The sequence below is a fragment of the Aristolochia californica genome, unplaced genomic scaffold (genome assembly GCF_029961685.1).
Source record: "Aristolochia californica isolate CCGP_79_NKW_82.1479 unplaced genomic scaffold, dmAriCali1.0.hap1 SCAF_11, whole genome shotgun sequence".
NCBI classification, from domain to species: Eukaryota; Viridiplantae; Streptophyta; class Magnoliopsida; order Piperales; family Aristolochiaceae; genus Aristolochia; species Aristolochia californica.
Genome location: NW_027181782.1, coordinates 3,962,951 through 3,980,353, shown reverse-complemented (window position 1 = coordinate 3,980,353; position 17,403 = coordinate 3,962,951). Strand labels below are relative to the sequence as shown.

At 41.4% G+C, this 17,403-nt stretch overlaps 1 protein-coding gene across 3 annotated transcripts in view; it reads right to left on the bottom strand.

Moving 5' to 3' along the window:
- The window catches only part of LOC137944211 (uncharacterized protein C630.12), a 31,621-nt gene that overhangs the window by 2,304 nt on the left and 11,914 nt on the right, over positions 1–17,403 (bottom strand). For all 3 annotated transcript variants that reach the window (XM_068789793.1, XM_068789792.1, XM_068789794.1), the window contains exons 8-10: positions 11,934–11,968; positions 7,193–7,250; positions 6,741–6,815 (exon numbers count right to left, since the gene is read on the bottom strand). In XM_068789793.1, coding sequence (XP_068645894.1) covers positions 6,741–6,815; positions 7,193–7,250; positions 11,934–11,968 — 168 coding nt within the window. The remainder of the gene's footprint in view (positions 1–6,740; positions 6,816–7,192; positions 7,251–11,933; positions 11,969–17,403) is intronic.

Here is a 17,403-nt window from a genome sequence, read left to right as displayed (position 1 = left end):
ATAAGCCCTTGGAGAAGGGCAAAAACTTTCGTTGAGGTAGAATCAGCAATTCCCAAGGGTCCCGAGTAAGTGATAAGGGGAGAGGCACTAGAGTCCGGAAAATGCCACCAAAGCCCACAACACTGGGGCTGCCGAGGGCGCTGCCGTCAAAATTGACTTTGATAATACCAGAAGGAGGAGACTTCATTCTATCATGGTGGGAGATCTGGAAGAGGCGGGCATTTGGGCTACAACACGCCAATTAATCCCAAGAGGGACACCCGAGAGGGAAGCAATTTCCTTCCTGGTATGAAGCCAAGAAGAAATGAACCCAATGATGTTGCTGATTGTGTCATCCACACTTCCAAATTTACTATTGAATCTTCGGTTATTTCGCTCAAGCCCAAGGCACCACAAGTTGTGGGCGAGGCACGCGGAAAGGAGGAGCTTGCCAATTTTGGAGATAGTAATCGTCAAGAGGAGCAGACAAGTCCTGATAAGGTCATTGTGAAGACAAACCTGAAGACCAATGCGCTGAAGAATGACCATCCACACTCGCCAGGAATATGGGCAATGAAGGAGGTGGCTAACATTCTCATCTTCAACGTTGCAGAGAGGCCAAAGTTCGCATGGGCTAAGAGAGCCACTCCTATAAAGGTTATCCACAGTGATGATCTTGTTCAGACAAGCGGTCCATATGAAGAATCTGATTTTATGAGGGGCCGAAAGCTTCCATGTAATAGCGGCTTCATGTTCGGTGCTGCTAGAGGTCCATACCCCAATGTGAGCATAAGCCAATCATATGCCATATCTGCTGAGAGCCAAGTCATCTTGTCAGGGATGTGGTTTCTGATTTTGATGGAGTCAAAGTCAAAAAGGAGGTGGCAAACATCCGAGGCTTCAATTCATTAAGACCACACCTAAAATGGGGATTCCAGGCACTGGAGTCTCAACTATCAGCAATGGATATGTCTTGGCGTAAAGTGATCGGAAGTAGTGTGCTGTATTGTTCCTTGATGGGCCCAGATCCACACCACCAATCGTTCCAAAGCTCGATTCTGCACACATTTCCCACAAAGAAACACGCTGCTGCTTCAAATATAGGAAGGAGGGAGGAGAAAGATCTCCATAGTGTGGACATACAGAGGTGCTTTCCCCCACCCAAATCCACTAATCTCCATGCCACTGAAGTTTCAAGGCGATCATGGGCCTTCACAAGCTACTTGTGCAATTGTTGAACTTCCAAAACCATTTAAGTAGCAAAGCATGATTCATATCCTTGGTAAGGCCAATGTTGAGGCCACCCAAGGATCTAGGCATGCATACCTCCTTCCAATTAACAAGGTAATATCTGAAAGTGTCATCAGAACCCCTCCAGAGGAACTGTCTCTTAATGACTTCAATATGATTGCAAATTGAGCGAGATACAACATGAAGAATAAGTAGTAGTTTGGGAGCCTTGTGACGCATGAATTGAGTAAAGTGAGTCTTCCAGCATTAGAGAGAAGCTTTCCTCGCCAAGTGGCAAGCCACTGCTCGAGCCTTTCCACCATTGGTTCCATAGATTTTTCTGAGGTCCGCTATCAAATAGGGGAAGCCTAAGATAGGTGAAAGGGGAAGAGGCCAAAGAGCAGACAAAGGTAATCAGTTATAGAGCGTAGATCCACAGAGTTGATGTGATAGCCAAGGAGAGCAGTCTTGTGCCAATTGATTCGTTCCCCCGAGGAGAGTTCGAAGAGACCAAGTAATGCTTTAATTTTTCGAATTTGACCCATGGTGCCTTCTCCAAAACAAATTGTGTCACCAGCAAATTGAAGGATGGGGATATCGAATTCAACTTGAGTGGCAATAGGGCAGATCCAACCAGCATCTTTTGTCGAATACATCATTGAGGATAGGTATTCAACAACAACGTTAAAGAACATGTGGGAGAGAGGATCACCTTGCTTGATACCATGGGAACCCTTGTAGCCACGAATTGTACCATTGAGAAGGGAGTAGGATGCCAAGGATATACAGTTGTTGATCCAAAACCTCCATTTTTGCCCAAATCCCATATGCCCAAGTAAATCATCAAGTAGACTCCAATTGACTCTGTCAAAAGCCTTTTTCTAATTCAAGTTTGAGAGTAAATTATGGCAAGTCGGATCTCTTAAAGAAGTCAATGATCTCGAGAATTTTCCTCCCCTTAATGAAGGCACATTGATCGAGATGGATTACCAATGGGAGGACTGCCTTTAGGTGATGAGCCAAAAGACAGTCAATGATCTTGTTTTTGCTAGTGACCAGATTGATAGGTTGGAAATCCACCGACCCCTCCACGTTTGTCTTCTTGGGATGGGTGCAATGAAGGAAGTGCCCATGCTCTAATATGATATGCCTCTGCGGTGAAAGTCATGAGCTATAGTAATAATATCCTCTCTTATGATTGGCCAACTCAACTTGTAGAACTCGTCGTTGGAGCCAAGGGGCATGGTCACAAGGTAAGCCTAGTCTAGCATTCCCCACTTCCATGTAGAGAAGGGGAGCTCAAGGAAAAGAGGCAACAACAAGGGAGATCCTGGAAAGCGGATGTGCTGAACTCTAGGTCAGCTTGTGCAATCTTCCAAGTATAGTAATGAAAAGAAACTCACTAAAGCATTGGTTATGGAGGTTCTATCCAACATTACTTCATTTTAATGCATAATGAGGTAATTTGGTTAGCCCTCCCCGCCGAAGCAACAACATGGAAAAACTGAGTTTGCATTACCCTCAAACAATCATTTTAAAATGAGCACGTTGTTTCCAATGTGTCCTTTCATTGTAGGCCAGAGTTTGACATTAGTTTTGAAGAGAAATACTGTTAAAGAATTCAATGGAAGAAAGGCACCTTTGCTCTTTAATCGCAACCAGGTCAACAATCTGAGTTAGGAGGGAAACCCTTTAAGCAGTTTTGGCAGAGCAACGTTCTAAGGACCAGTGCTTCAATTTAATCTTTTAACATCTTCAGCTTTAAGGGAAGGATCTATCCGCCAGGGCCAATCACATTTAAGTTGTGCCACCAATCAGAAATAACAATATCAAATCCCTCGTCTTTCAACCAAGAGTTCTCAAATTTGAAAGGGGATGGCCCCCACTACCACCACCCAAACTGAGAATCAAGTAAAATTGGCCAGTGATCAGAAGCAGCATGATCAAGCATTCTCGCAATTGCATTTCAATAAAGTCTTAGCCAATCACTGTTGGCAAGGAACCTATCCAGTTTTGATAGGATAAGGGGATACTGTCCAATTGACCAGGTAAAAGATTTACTGGAGAGAATAATTTCCTCCAAATCACACCTACCGATGAAGTTGATGTATCCCTGCATTGAGGAAGTGATACAGCTGGCTGGGGGCAACTTTTCATTGCAGAATCTAATGGAGTTGAAGTCACCAACATGGAGCCAAGGTAGCTGTCAACCATGAAGAAGGCTGAGAAGTTCATCACAGAAACATCTTGTCTTGATATCTGGTAGGACCATAAATCCCTTCCAGACACCAAATACCGCCAGAACATTTATCATGGACTCTCAGGCCAACACGAGGAGGCCCGAGATGGAGTCAAGGACATCAATGGTGATGGTATTCCAGAGGATCAAAGGGCCACCAAAGTGTCTGATGGCATCAATGGCTTTCTACTCCAAATTGTTGCAATGCCATAGGTCCCCAGCAATAGAATCATTCATGCTCTACGCTTTTGTTTCTTGGAGGATGCAACAGAGGGCTCGGAGTGGTGAAGAGACATCTGATTGACACTCACTTCCTTGACATCCCAATTCCAAGAATATTCCACAACACTATGATCATTTCTGATTTGGTTTTTCCACTGAAGGGCCCTCGTCGTGGGGGAGATTACTAGTATAGACAACACCCATTAACTTGGCCAATTCCATCATTTGCTGCTACGTTTCATCATCATACTTGTGTCTTTCAGTTTGAAGCTCGACAATGAATCTAAAAGAACAATCTCCAGAAGGAGGGAAGATCAATCTTCCAGAGCTTGGGTCAGTGGGGTAATGGGTTTGAGTACTGGACTCAGCGTACAGAAGCTTTCTGGGTTGCCCTTTCCTTCGTTTCTGGTATGTAGCAGGCAAAGGTCGGGGGGGGGGGGTGGTTGATGAATCTGGGTGGTCTGGTTGGGCGCAGGAGGTTGGTGTCAGCAGCTGATTTGATGTTGAAGGGATAGTTTGAAGTGCTTAAGGGGTGTGTCCATTCGTGGGACAGGCAATTGGGGTGGTCATGGTAGTGTTTTGTCTATAAATAGGGGTGGGAGGGCCTGGTAGCAATGAAGGAGTTATGTTGTCTTGAAGGGAGGGGAACCAGATGTTCAGCGAGGACGCTGCTAAGAGATGCCCAGTGTCCAGATAATGCTCTTCATCATGACAGGTATGAGGGGGTTCTGTTAATCTGGTGGGCGGCGGTTGGGAAGTTGGTGGGGGGATAATTGAGGGGAGTTTGATTAGTGTTGGGCTGGCAAACAGGAGGGAGAAAGATGTTGTCAGCAGGGGTAGTTGCATCTTCATAGTGCAGGGAAGGCAGGTTTGAGTTTCGAACTATGGGAGACTCATGGGTTACACAGACCTGGTTTAGTTGGGTTGTCAAGCCAATCAGAATATTGTCAGCTTTGTTGGGACCGTTGGGGGTGGTAGGTGGTTGGTTCAGAGGGGTGAGTTTGAATTTTTCCGGGGAAAGGGAACCATGGAGACAGGTTACAGTGTTCCATACCAGAGATAGCGGCTAAGTAGGCTGCAAGGGTGGCATGACTTGGTTATGACACAGTGAGTCATAGCACCAACCTCTGAGTTTAGAAGGATTGCAGCTCCCGTTTGAGCGTCGGAGGTCACCGAGGTCATCAAACATGATTTTGATCCAGAACCAAGCCTAATCGACAGTTATCTTGTGAAAAGAATGCCCCGGCTAGTGTCTGCTCGGGTTGATGAGGAGCTTGACAAAATCCACTTGATGCCGCTGGGCTGTTGTGTTGTCAAGCTTCATCAATATGCCGAAAATAGCAGTGCTAAAAACATTGTCCAAAAGTACTAGTAGGAGGCATTGTTGACCATTCTTTGATACCGGAGATGCCAATGTAGCCACAGGGAGAGAGTTTAAGGGCCATGGATTTATCGTTGGGCGAACAGAAATGGACGAGCCATTCAAAGGGGCCCAAGAAAGAAAGGCAGGGTCGATATTCGAGTCACAGCTGGGAGGTGAACCAGTTCGCCATTGGGGTCCATCACAACTGCGGTTAACAATTACACTCAGAGATAGAGACAGTTCGGCTTGCCCAGTGCAGAGGGATTGAGGGGGTAGGTTAATGTTGGGGTGATGTGGTAAGTCCTCATCTTGGGGAGTGGCAAGAACTGGTTGGGTGGGCCTGGGGGGACAGGAGGTAAATGCAGCAAAGGCGGAGGTGGAAGTGATGGTGAGTTGCTCTGAGTATCACTAATGGGGGGGGGGGGGGGAGGGGGGGGGAATTGGGTGTTTGGTAAGGGGAGAGATCCCGCAGATAGTTGAGGAAGACATCCCAACCGAAGTGAGATGCAATATTTTCAGGGATGTAAAGACGTGCCATGATTACATCTCCACGACACTGAATCATTTTGCATTCCCTCTTGCCACGATATCGGTTACAGAGAGGTAGAAGATGTAGCAGCCTATCCAGACCTCCTTCGAGCATCTGCATGACTCTGAGCCAGAGGTTACACGCTCAAACAGTGGGGAAGGATGATAATGCCGCTCCAGAGGCAGAGATGAAGGAGCTCTTGTCTCTGTTCCTTACCGTAATTCGGATGATTGGTCCAGTTTCCCATTCCAATGCAGCCATAGTGAGCGTGGTGCTTCCGTAGGAGATCTGGAAGCTACTTGGATTAGTGACAGGTTCCTTTTCTGTCGAATAGTTGTCCAATCACCTTTGGTCCTTAAAACATCGCTCCGACAGGAACTCGTGTCCAGCTCAGGCAAGCTGCCTCAAGTGTTACCGTCTGAGCAAAGATGTTCAGAGTCCACTGTTTCCCCTTTGCCGCAGTCCCTGCCACTCGCTCCAATTCCATTCTGCTGGTTCTCATGTCTCGCAGGTCACTGATCATTTTCTCTTGTCTTCCCTCACTCTTCCACAACTGCTCTTCGTCCCTCTCGTTCCATTTTTTTATGAGATCTCTAAAGGCAGTCTAGGACCAGGTGGAGTTGGTTTACCAAAAATCATGAGGGTGCCCCTCTTCTTACATTTTCAGGTTCGATTGGTGAAATGGATTCTACAATGGCAGAAGTAATAGCTACCCTTAAGGACATTCGTTTATATCGGGTTTGTATCGGTGATACCATGTTTGTAATATCCTGGGGAAAGGGGACAGTTGAACCTCCTTGACGATTCAATAGGCAATTCATCTAAATTGGCAGCACATACTTGTTCAGGAAATACAAAGGCAGATTCCCTAGTTGTGGGTAGGATCTCCCTTGAACAGCTTGTTGTGAGTTTCCCTACCTAGCTGTAAATCTATTGTATTTCGTTTTTTACACTTTTGTTATTTTGTTTTAATTGTCTTCATGTGGGTCTTATGCCCATATTCTTGTACACTTGGTTCTCCATCATTAAAAAAGACAATCAAGCATGATAGAGCAGAATGGAGGAGTACGCATGCAGATAATACCTATATTGTTGGGCTAAGGCTCCAACGATGATCATCAAGATGGAATACATAAAATAGATGTGTCAAATGCAAATCAATTAAGTGCACTTTTTACCTCTGTCACCACCCCAAAAGGCATCTCGTGTGTAACTGTGCACTGATCATGATCATGGCCTGATAAGACAAGTACCTGTAAAAGCAATTATTATATTGAACAAATGCAGTTGATTGACAACCTTTTATTTTTATTTTTTATGAAAGACTCCGTTCAAGAGAAAGCAAGAACAAAGGACAGCCTAAGCAAGAAAATCTCCTGTAACAACAAGGGATTGAAGGGAAACTCCTTGTTTGGCTAATGAGTCAGCTAGAGAATTAGCTCCTTCCAATTTGTTTTCCATAAGGTAGCAGAAGAATCCACCATATTTTCCACCTCAGTTCACTTATAAAACTAGTTTTTTGGTGGTCAAATATTTTTAAAATATTAGTTGAGTGCAGTTCACCAACAACCAGAACCCAACCCCCCCACCCCCAACACCCAATGGAAAATGAAAAAAGGAGGTCACATACCGGTTTTATCGAATCAAGTAAACGCTGGGAAGTTTCATCACTGAGATAATTTTGGTACCTACAAATATCAATAAAAGTTTAAAAAAATAATAATAATAAAGGTTTGCAGTATTCATGTTTGAAATAATTCTTCTTATTTTCTTGTTGATCGGTTTTTGAATGAACTCCTTATCTGCCTTCAACAAGTTATGCCCTTGTGAAGATTTCTTAGTGACTCTTCCCAGCCACAACAACACACAAACTAAAGAGTCCAATTCCAACTAACCAAATTAATCACCCATATCAACATTGAACCCTTTTCTTATAACTATATTAAACCATTAGAAGCCCAAATCGGAAGGCTGACACCTTGGGAGAGCAACACTTATGGACTTGGCCATTGATACTGGTTGATAGAGTTTGTTTTTTTTCTTTTCTTTCAATTTTTTCATCGTTGCTGGCCTTTGATGTCTGGTTGTTATTTGTACTGTTGCTGGCCCTGTTTAGTTTTGGCTCGATTTGTTTTAGCAACTTTTGTTATCCTCATCCTTGTAATTTCAATTTAAAAAAAACTGAACCATGAGAAGGTAAGTTATTGATGGACAGAAATATTCAATAAGGGCATTAGGGCCAAAAGATGTTAACACAAAATAAAACAGAATAAAAAACACAGGTTATAACACTCTAAAACAGGATAAAGAAAACAATTGGGTGTTCTTTTGTTCTTGATGCTATCCATGTGAAGCTTCCTTTTTCTATAGATAGAAACAACCCAAACTTGCTCTCTAAGTAAGATAGGCCAGGGAAGTGGACACAAACTGTATATGAGAATGTAGAAAATGGCACTTATACCATTTATACCATTTTTAAAGGTACCTTAATCATTTCCTTTTTTTGTTATTAAAGTTGGGTACAAGTCCATCCCAAAATGACTAGCTAAAGTTAGAAGGCCTCTTCCCAAGTAATAAACTTAGGTTCTTTTGAATCTTAAATCCATGTGGGATACCAATACTCTCCCTCACATGTGATCCTCTTCATTGCTCCTATATGTGGACAAGTTTGGGTGGAAGCCCACGTACAAATACCCGCTGTAATACCATGTTAGAGGTGGGTCCAGGTCCATCACAAAATGACTAAGCAAAGTAGGTCTCTTCCCAAGTACTATGCACAGGATTTTCTAATCCTAGATCCATGTAGACTACTCTTAAAAAGCCTAGATCCATGTAGAACTATTTTTATATGTCTAATATAGTGAAGTCATATAAGCATATTAGGATGAATTTATCCGTTTTTTTTTTCCTGATACTAATATAATTGATTTAGTTATCTTACTACCACCAATGTACTTGGCTTTGTTAACTTAATCTCATTCATGACTTTGGTTCAGTTCTCTTAACTGTTACCCATGCACCTTAATTCAGTTATTTGAGATGCCCTTGCCTTTTATATACATAGATCTGTTCATGGAATAAGACAAGCTTCCTTGTTTTGGATTTCAAACAGCACTTTTGAGCCCCTCTATTTTTGTCCTACGGCATTGATAGCAGCAAAGATTCTGTTAAATGTATTACAAGGAGTCCCTGCATCCATTAGAAGTTACCATTTTATTCTCTCTAGAGAGATATGGCATGATCATAATTGTTTTAGTTTTCCTCTTTATTATGTTTTGTGTCACTTAAGGGTACTTTTGACACTTTACATGATGCGACTTATTTCATTATGGGTGTGTCTGCTAGTTTTGATCCAAACAATCCTGTCTATTTCAACCAAATCTGTAATATATTTCCGTTGGGACATCACTACACCTTTACTCTAGGCCACTTAAATGCCCAAAAAATACTTCCGTTGTCCCATGTCCTTTGTTTGAAAACCTCTTCAAGTATGATTTGTTTTCCTAAATCTCTATCCTATCACTTCCAGATATAACTATGTCATCCACATAGACAATCAGGATTACAACTTCCGTAGACAATTTGTGTAAAAATAGTGAATGATCTGAATGGCTTCTCTTAAAACCAAATCCCATCACAATTGTTGTAAATTTGTCAAACTGAGCATACAGACTCTGTTTTAAAGCATTAATGTCCTTCTCCAATTCAAAACCTTATTCTCCTCCCCTTGAGCAAGAAATCCAAGATGATGCTCCATATATACTTCTTCAGTCATATCCCGACAGAGAAAAGCAGTTTTAATGTTTAATTGATACAACATCTAAACTTGATTAACAACAATGGATACTAAGATTCTAATGGAACTGAATCAAGCAACAAGGGAAATGGTATAATTAAAATTTATTTAGTTTAATTTTTTTTTTGAGGAAAGTCAATTCCTAAGAAAGTTGTTTCCTAGGGTTTAAGAGAGATCAAGGACATGAATGTAAATTTTCAAGTTGTTGACATTATAAATAGCGAAGAAGGGTCTATAACCCTAATCTCTCTCATCTCCATTCTTCTTGAAAATTCCAACATAGTATCAGAGCATGTGCGGTTTAGGTCTACGGTGACCTATTCACTCACAGAGTTAATGTCATTTCTTCAATATTGTTTGAATCCCTTCTATTTTGATTTATGTTTATGTTAGTCTTGCTTTTTTTGTTAGTTTTGTCCCTTCTCTATTTGATTAGTATGTAAATTTTCTCTAACCAATTTAGCCTTCTTCCTCGTATTCCTTGTTCTTCCAAAATCTGCAAAACAGATCACTGCATAATTACCTTTGTTAGTACAAATTTCTTATGATATTGGATATCGCAATCCAGGGTGGCCTAAGGATTTTATAAGACCTCTCTATATTTTTCAATTTTACCGCCAATTCATCTTCGCGCTGGATTAAAGCACTTCTCGTAAAAACAGTGATGCCAGTCTAAAATAAGCATTATAGCTTCAATCGCAAACTAAATATATACTCCCTCTAAGAACTGTGACCCTCGAATTCTTCTGACACTGTAAATCATCACCTGTTTTATGTTAGTTAGCTGATCCCCTATTCAGTTCTCTGTTTTCTTGCTGTGGAGAAAGATTGTTGAAGGCGGCTGAAGAATGATTGTATCCATCTGAAAAATCAGGCTTTGAACAAAGCCAACTCTTACTGATTGTGCAGCAGTGAACAGCCCATTAATTCCCTTAAAAGAGTGTTAAGATTATTGGTGCTCAAGTGACTAGAAGAAAACCAACAGTTGCTGGTGCCTCCTCCCATTGTTACAATAGCTCAGAAGTCTTCTTAAAGCTCCCAATGCTCAAAGGATTGCTCCCACTGAAAATTTTCATGTCTGTTCTAAGTGCTGTCGAACTATCTCAGAAAATCCAAGTGCCCATCATTAGATATCTCTGCTGCATTTGGCTCCTCCTTCAGAAATTCTGATTTTCTACACTAGTCACTGTGGCTTCTTGGCTATCTACATTTCTCTTGACTACTCTTTGCTGTTTGTTGTGACTGAGGGATGCTGGAAGAGAACATGCTGAGCATGGCTGTCCTCTAGAGCGATGAACATCAAACCTAAATCAAGGTGCTGAAGATGTTCAGACTAAGAATGAGAACACTCATGTAAAAGTCAAATGTTGAAGATCAGAAAAGAGATTGCACAGGTCTTCTTCGTAAAGAGGATCTTTTAGGAAAACAGGGAGAATGGAGATGATAAGCGAAGTGGAGGCAATGATTAATTTTCCAATTTCAGATACAGTTTTTCTTGCCACTCTGAGGAGTCATGATTTTTCACCCAAAGCTATCAACAAATTCCAACAGAATGCAACGTAACGCTGCAAAACAAGCCTCTTTGCATAGAACAAGGTCCTGTGGCTGTTCTATCTCTGCCGCTTTACCCTGAAGGAGACACCCAAATTGATACGCATGCCAGGTCTTTCCTTTATCATTAAATTGATTTACTTGATGCTTTCTGCTTCACAGGAATGTGCGGACAGAGCAGAAGACTATTGAAAGGTTGTGTGGAATGAGGAAAGCAACGGTATGGAACTAGAAAGATTACTTACACAATCCAATGCCTTATTCATATGTACGACCTTGACCCTGCTACAGAGGCAGCTGCAGTGTCTTTTGCAGCAGCTATTGTCATGGCATATAAGTTAGGACAGACTCTGGACATAAATTACTGTCACATGCATAATCGACTGATCAGGGAAAAAACGATTTTCTCTACATAACTTCTTACTATTTGCACTCAATAGTCAGCCCCGTTGTCCTCACCGCCGAAACTCCTCCCCAGCACAAAGGTTCCCCTCCCATTAATCAACCTTAGCATTCAATTTTTAGTGGTTGATTTTGTGGTCAGTTCCGATACTAAGGTATAACGATCTCTTTTATGGTCTTAGTTTTCTTGTCTAATCTGGTTGATTGGTTAGTCTAACTCATGGTCAAACTTTTTGAGCTGTTTTGATGGTTATTATTTCAATAATTATATTGTTCTTTTTTCTTATGGATAGCATTTATATCAATATATCCCCCATAAGTTTTTTGTATTATTTGCAAGTATTACTCCACCTGTATCCCATGTCATCTTGTATTGTGTAGGCTCTCTTATAAAATAAGACCAATTCCTTATAGATTCAGAGAAAATTATTGAGCTCAAGAAAGAAGATAGAGGTGTTTCACAGAAATAGAAAAAACATGTGATCTGTGCTCTGTGTGTGTGGGTGTGGGTGTATGTCTCCACGCATTAAGAGAGAGAGCAAGCAAGTAAGAGAGATTTCTCAAAAAAGCAAGCAATAGAAAGAGAGAGAAAGAGAGAGAGCATGTGATTGAAGAAACTTACACTATTCCTTGACCAGCACGATCCCAAGAAATCCTCTAATTGAACAACAAAGTTGTTAGCAATTTAATGACTGAAAATGATAACAAAATTTGAAAAATAATTTGCAGTGGCAGTAGTAATCAAAGTAATAGTTGTTGTAATTATACTAGTTTGATGAGAACTACCCCTCACCATAGAATCTTGCATTTTAAATCGTCTTAACAGAAAGAATAAAAACATAATGTCAGTAACTCAACCTCATTTGTCCTCACTTAGTGGATTTATGGGCTTTTATGCTTAGTTTCTTTTGGGTTTAATTTCATTTTCAGTAGTTGATAACTCAAAATCCACTTAGCAGCCTCTTGTATCTGGCCTTTCTTGATATAGTATCATTTCAATTTGGTTTTCCAAATAACTAAATACATCAGTGGTAAATAACAAGACAAAATTACCCTTGAGATGTAAACACATTTTTTATGACATCGGAACCAATGAATTCATTTACCAAATCCTCACACAACCATAAGTGTAAACCTTATATAAGAAAAGTAAATGGATTACATCAACAATAGCTTTCTCAATCGATGAGGCTCTGGTATAGTTGATCTCTCACTCCCTCTCAGTTCTTTCAAAGGCATGACAGCTATCAACTGAATTTTCAAAATCCAAGCAACTCAGAAGATATGTAGTAAACCTCAGCCAAAGACTTACCATTGATCCCAACATCTAGAATAATTTGTGGAATAGCCATCTCTAAAATGAATTTTGAAATTGTTAGTGAAAATAGTCCTATATAGATAAGTATTAAGAAATGTTATATGGTTATTAGTTGGGAAACTGTCCCCTAACTTTGACCAATCATTTCGACATGGTCTTTGACCCAACTTTAACATGGTATCAAAGCAAAATGTTGCCTAAAGCCTAGTTTGTGATCCACTTAATTTGTACCCATTTTATGTTGTCCACATCTCAAGCTTGTTATCCATTTGTCCAAGCTTGGATGTGGAGAGGAGTGTTACACATTCCTAGGTCAGCTAACCATTTAGCTAACACTCAAGCTAAATTAGGTGTTTCACTCCAACATCTTGTTGTGGAAGAAGGCATTTTTTAGCTAGGTATTGTATTTTTCCTCTTTTAATAGTTTATACATCTTCATTCAAAAAAAAAAGTAGGGAAGGACCTCCTGATTTCAGCTATTTATTTTGGGATGGACCTAGACCCAACTTTAACAAAAACCATGGAGGGGACCAGATTTAAGTAATTAGATGGCTTTCACAAGTTTGAATCTATCCGATAAAAGATACATTTGTTGGGCTAGGTCATGAAAGGTATTTGTGGCTTCTATGTGGTCTTCAGCTTTTGAGATTGCACATGAAAAAGGACTCTTGGACTAAACTTCATTAAGACTCTCTCTCTCTCTCTCTCTCTCTCTCTCTCTCTCTCTCTCTCTCTCTCTTATAAAATCACCCATATATACCAAAATATGAAGACTGGCCTAAGGAACTTGGTACTGAGAAATTGATACACTCGAAGCACAAGAAAAAAATTCAAAACAAAAATAATTCCCAAAGCACAAGAAAAAAATTTTCTGGCACAGTTTGAACCACACACAGTATTAAAAGTTTGAACAAAAAACAAGAGTTTCAACACAGAACATAAGGAATTGAACTTACCAAATACTAGAGACTTCTTCATATCAAGATAAAATGAGAGAATCACATACCTAAACCCTTGGTATGAGCCTAACAGGGAAAGGAAAAGAGAAATGATTGGATGGAGACCAGAACTAAAGTTCAAGATTGTCATGCATTTCAAATTTTCATCTGGTGGCTGAGATTTGCCTGCTGCAATCTATGGGACAGCTATTGGCTTCACTACTGATCATAATCCTACATAAAGGCACAATGAAGAGTAGACCAAGAAAGTTCCGAACAAACAAAGTGTTTTGACATTGACATTTTCCCTTGTGACTTATACTCCTGTTTCCTTTGTTATCTCTTGCTAATAGGATTCTTCTACTGAACTGAAATCATAGAAGTCTATGTCCTAACAAATCTGTTGAATTTCTGGAAAAGAGAAACACTTTACTAACTTGTTGTAATTTTAGTACATGAGCCTCTATTTATAAAAGAGGACACAAGTAGAATCCAATTACAATTAAACTACCCTTGTCCAAGTTACACCCAAAATTAAACACTAACAGATAAGTCCTAAAATAATTGAACAACTGAACACAAATAGAAGAGATACATAACTAAAATACTTTTAATTGAGACTCTTCTATGAGACCTCCTTCCATTAGACTCTTCTTAGACCCCCACCATATTAATTCTGGTGTTGTGAGATTTCTTACTGTGTGAGTCATGTAAGACTCTTCCAAACCTGCTCTTCAACACTCCCCCTCAAACTGGAGTTTATAACTTCAACTTGCAATGCAAAGGATTCTTGGTCTTCGATTTTCTTTTGTTGAAAAAAAACATTCATAGATACAAAAACATCATCTTTTGTGATCCCACTTTCTTGAATATTTTGGTCACATAAAAATTACCACAACATGTGGAACAAAATACCTCTTTCTTGTAATTCTTCTTCTACTTCTCCCCTTCAAGCTAGGGGATGTTGGGCACACTCTTACACTTTTTAAGTAGTGGGTCTATGCATTACTCTAAAGTGATGAAAACATAAGACCCTCAACAACATAGTTTTTCAAGATCATACTCACGACAAGCTGATTTGGAAACCAAATGCTAATGGCCTCTTCTTGGTGAGCATTGCATATAACCACATTAGAGAATGGGAGTCCAACTCCTCGGTGCACATTACCTCGGCTGCTTGAAAATTCTCCGCCCCCAACAAAATAAAAAATTTCATATGGACAGCCATCCGGGAGCAAATCCTTACACCGGACAACCTTCAAAGGCGCGGCTTCGCCACTCCAAACAGGATCTGCCCCCTCTGCAGCACTTGTGAGGAGACGGTTCAGCATGTTCTCCTTCACTGCAACTACTCTTGGGGAATGTGGATGGCCATGTCCCATAAAATTGGAATCCAACTAAGGCTCCACATGGATCTCATTGGTACTATTTGAATGGTCTTGGGGACCACTATCCCTAAAATTGGCAAATTGCTCCTCTCAACTTGCCTGGCGCATGTACCATGGTGTTTATGGCTGGAACGCAATAACTGGCGCTTCAACCTCAAATTCAACAGTATAGACAGCACCATCATTTCCTCTGTGAGCCTCGTCTCTAGTTGGCTCCACAATAGAAAAGAGTTTGCCCCCCAAGCGGGTATATCTCTTCAATTGAATTGTCACCTCCTTGCACATATGCCATCCCCAAAAATTTCCAACCATGGTCAAGTGGACCCCTTCCCCTAGTGACAATATTAAAATGAACTTTGACGGTAGTGCCTTGGGGTGCCTAGGACCAACAGACTTTTGCAGTGTCTTTAGAAATTGTCGGGGTGAAACTATTCTCTCCTATGCTAATCCGATTGGTGTTGCTGATTCAACCACTGCTAAGTGTTGTCATCAATTGGTGCTCGGGATTTGCCTCACCCCCCCACCCCATGGCGTCATTGGCCCATTCTATCTTCCATTTCAGACATTGTATCCAATATTTCCTGTTCGTGGCATCATGTACCTAGATCGGCCAACTCTTCGGCTAATAGATTAGCTAAACTTGGAACCTCCCTCCAATCTCTCATTGTTTGGGATGGTCCTCCAAATCTGTAATGTAGCTCTCTTGTATCTTTCTCTTTTTTTTATTAAAATTCAGCATTACTTCAAAAAAGAAGTATGTCATTTGATTATTTATCTCCTTCCTATGTCAAGTTTTTGTGTCAATGTTATCTTCTTATGTTGTTCCAAAAAATACACCAAGAAGCTTAAAAAAGGATACAAAATGTGTGTGGATTGCAAGAGAAGATGGATGCTCAACACCACAAATAGACTTGGAAGTTATGTGAACCTTTGCCAGGTATGACTCTTGTACGATGTCAATGGGTCTTAACTATTAAATACCATGTTGCTAGGTTGGATATGTAACTTGCATTACCAGAACGCAAAGAAGATGGGTCATGCCCAAAGACGAGAGCTTCGTCCTCCAGCCAGCAACGGGAGAACCACCGTAGACGGTATAACATCGATGACCTCTGCCATGGTGACTACCGTCAGGCGCCCGTCAGGCGCCCGTCAAACCCTGTCCATCAACCTCATTCCCAGCTCGCCTCCGGGGCGCCTTCCAGATCGACGACGTTGCTCGAGGACATGATCACCTCCACCACCACCAGCACAGCTACAACTAGAGGACCGCCACTGCTAAAGATGACACCAGGAAAACCACCGCAACAACAGAAGATGAGTGACAAACAGTGCACAGCCGGGCATCCTGCAGAAGAAAATGACTTGAAGCCCTCTTAACACCTCACCAAGCAATCTCAACCAACAACACCATTTTAGGCAAACCTCCATCACCAACAATAAGGGATCTTTCATCAACATCTCAACTATCGCCTATGCCTCCTTCATATAGCTTTTTGACTTGGTAACCAATGATACTCTCGGAAACCACCCCACCAAAGAACTTTGGACCGGTGACCTGGCCTTCCACCTAAAACCCCTGTCCCACAACGGCTCCCCTGTGTGCATAATCACCCAGCATCATTCGGGAACAACCATGGCAATCTTCTACATTCCTAAACATACCAATTCCAACTTTGTCTGGGAAACCTTTCACTCCACCCTGCTCTACTTCTTGCACCAACCACCACAACCCTATTGACTGTTAAGTTGTGGAGCCTAATTAACGCCTTACGCTGAGTTGGTCGCGGATCGACTTTCGCGGTAAGGTCGTTGTGGGGGCTCCGCCCCCCTCCGGGGGTGCGGGGGCCGTCCGATCCACGATATATTGATTGTTGTTTCATTAAGGGTAGTTTAGGAATTTCACTCTTGTAATGTGTTTGCCCTAGCTTTCTCTTTAAATTGGGGGGCGCCGCTATTAGGGTTTTATGATCTTAATCCGAGGAGCATCTCGAGTTGCAGCCCAAGAGTTTAGAGAGAAACACCTATCAGTGTGCAATTTCTCTTGTAAACTATTTCATCTTCATAGTGGATTACTGTAGCGACGGAAGACAGGACAGTCTCACCTTGAGGCAAACCTATATAAATCTTGTTGTGCTTTTTCGTGTTTGTTTTTCCCTTCTTCCGCGTTTATTATTATTGCTCTCGTTAGTTTGGAATTAGGGCGTCTAATTCCTAACATTGACCACCCCACCACAGCACCCATTCCCTCGCCTTCCAACCACTGGTCAAACAATCAACCTACCTTCCCCCAATCCTTCCCCACTTCAAACCCCACTGAATGCTCTGCCTCTCCACCCCAAACCAACACGCCCCAACCACATCCTCTTCCCCCTCCACAGATTGAAAAACATACAAACTTCACCGCCATCACCCTCCCTGCCCAAGCACTGACGATCAACAAGGTGA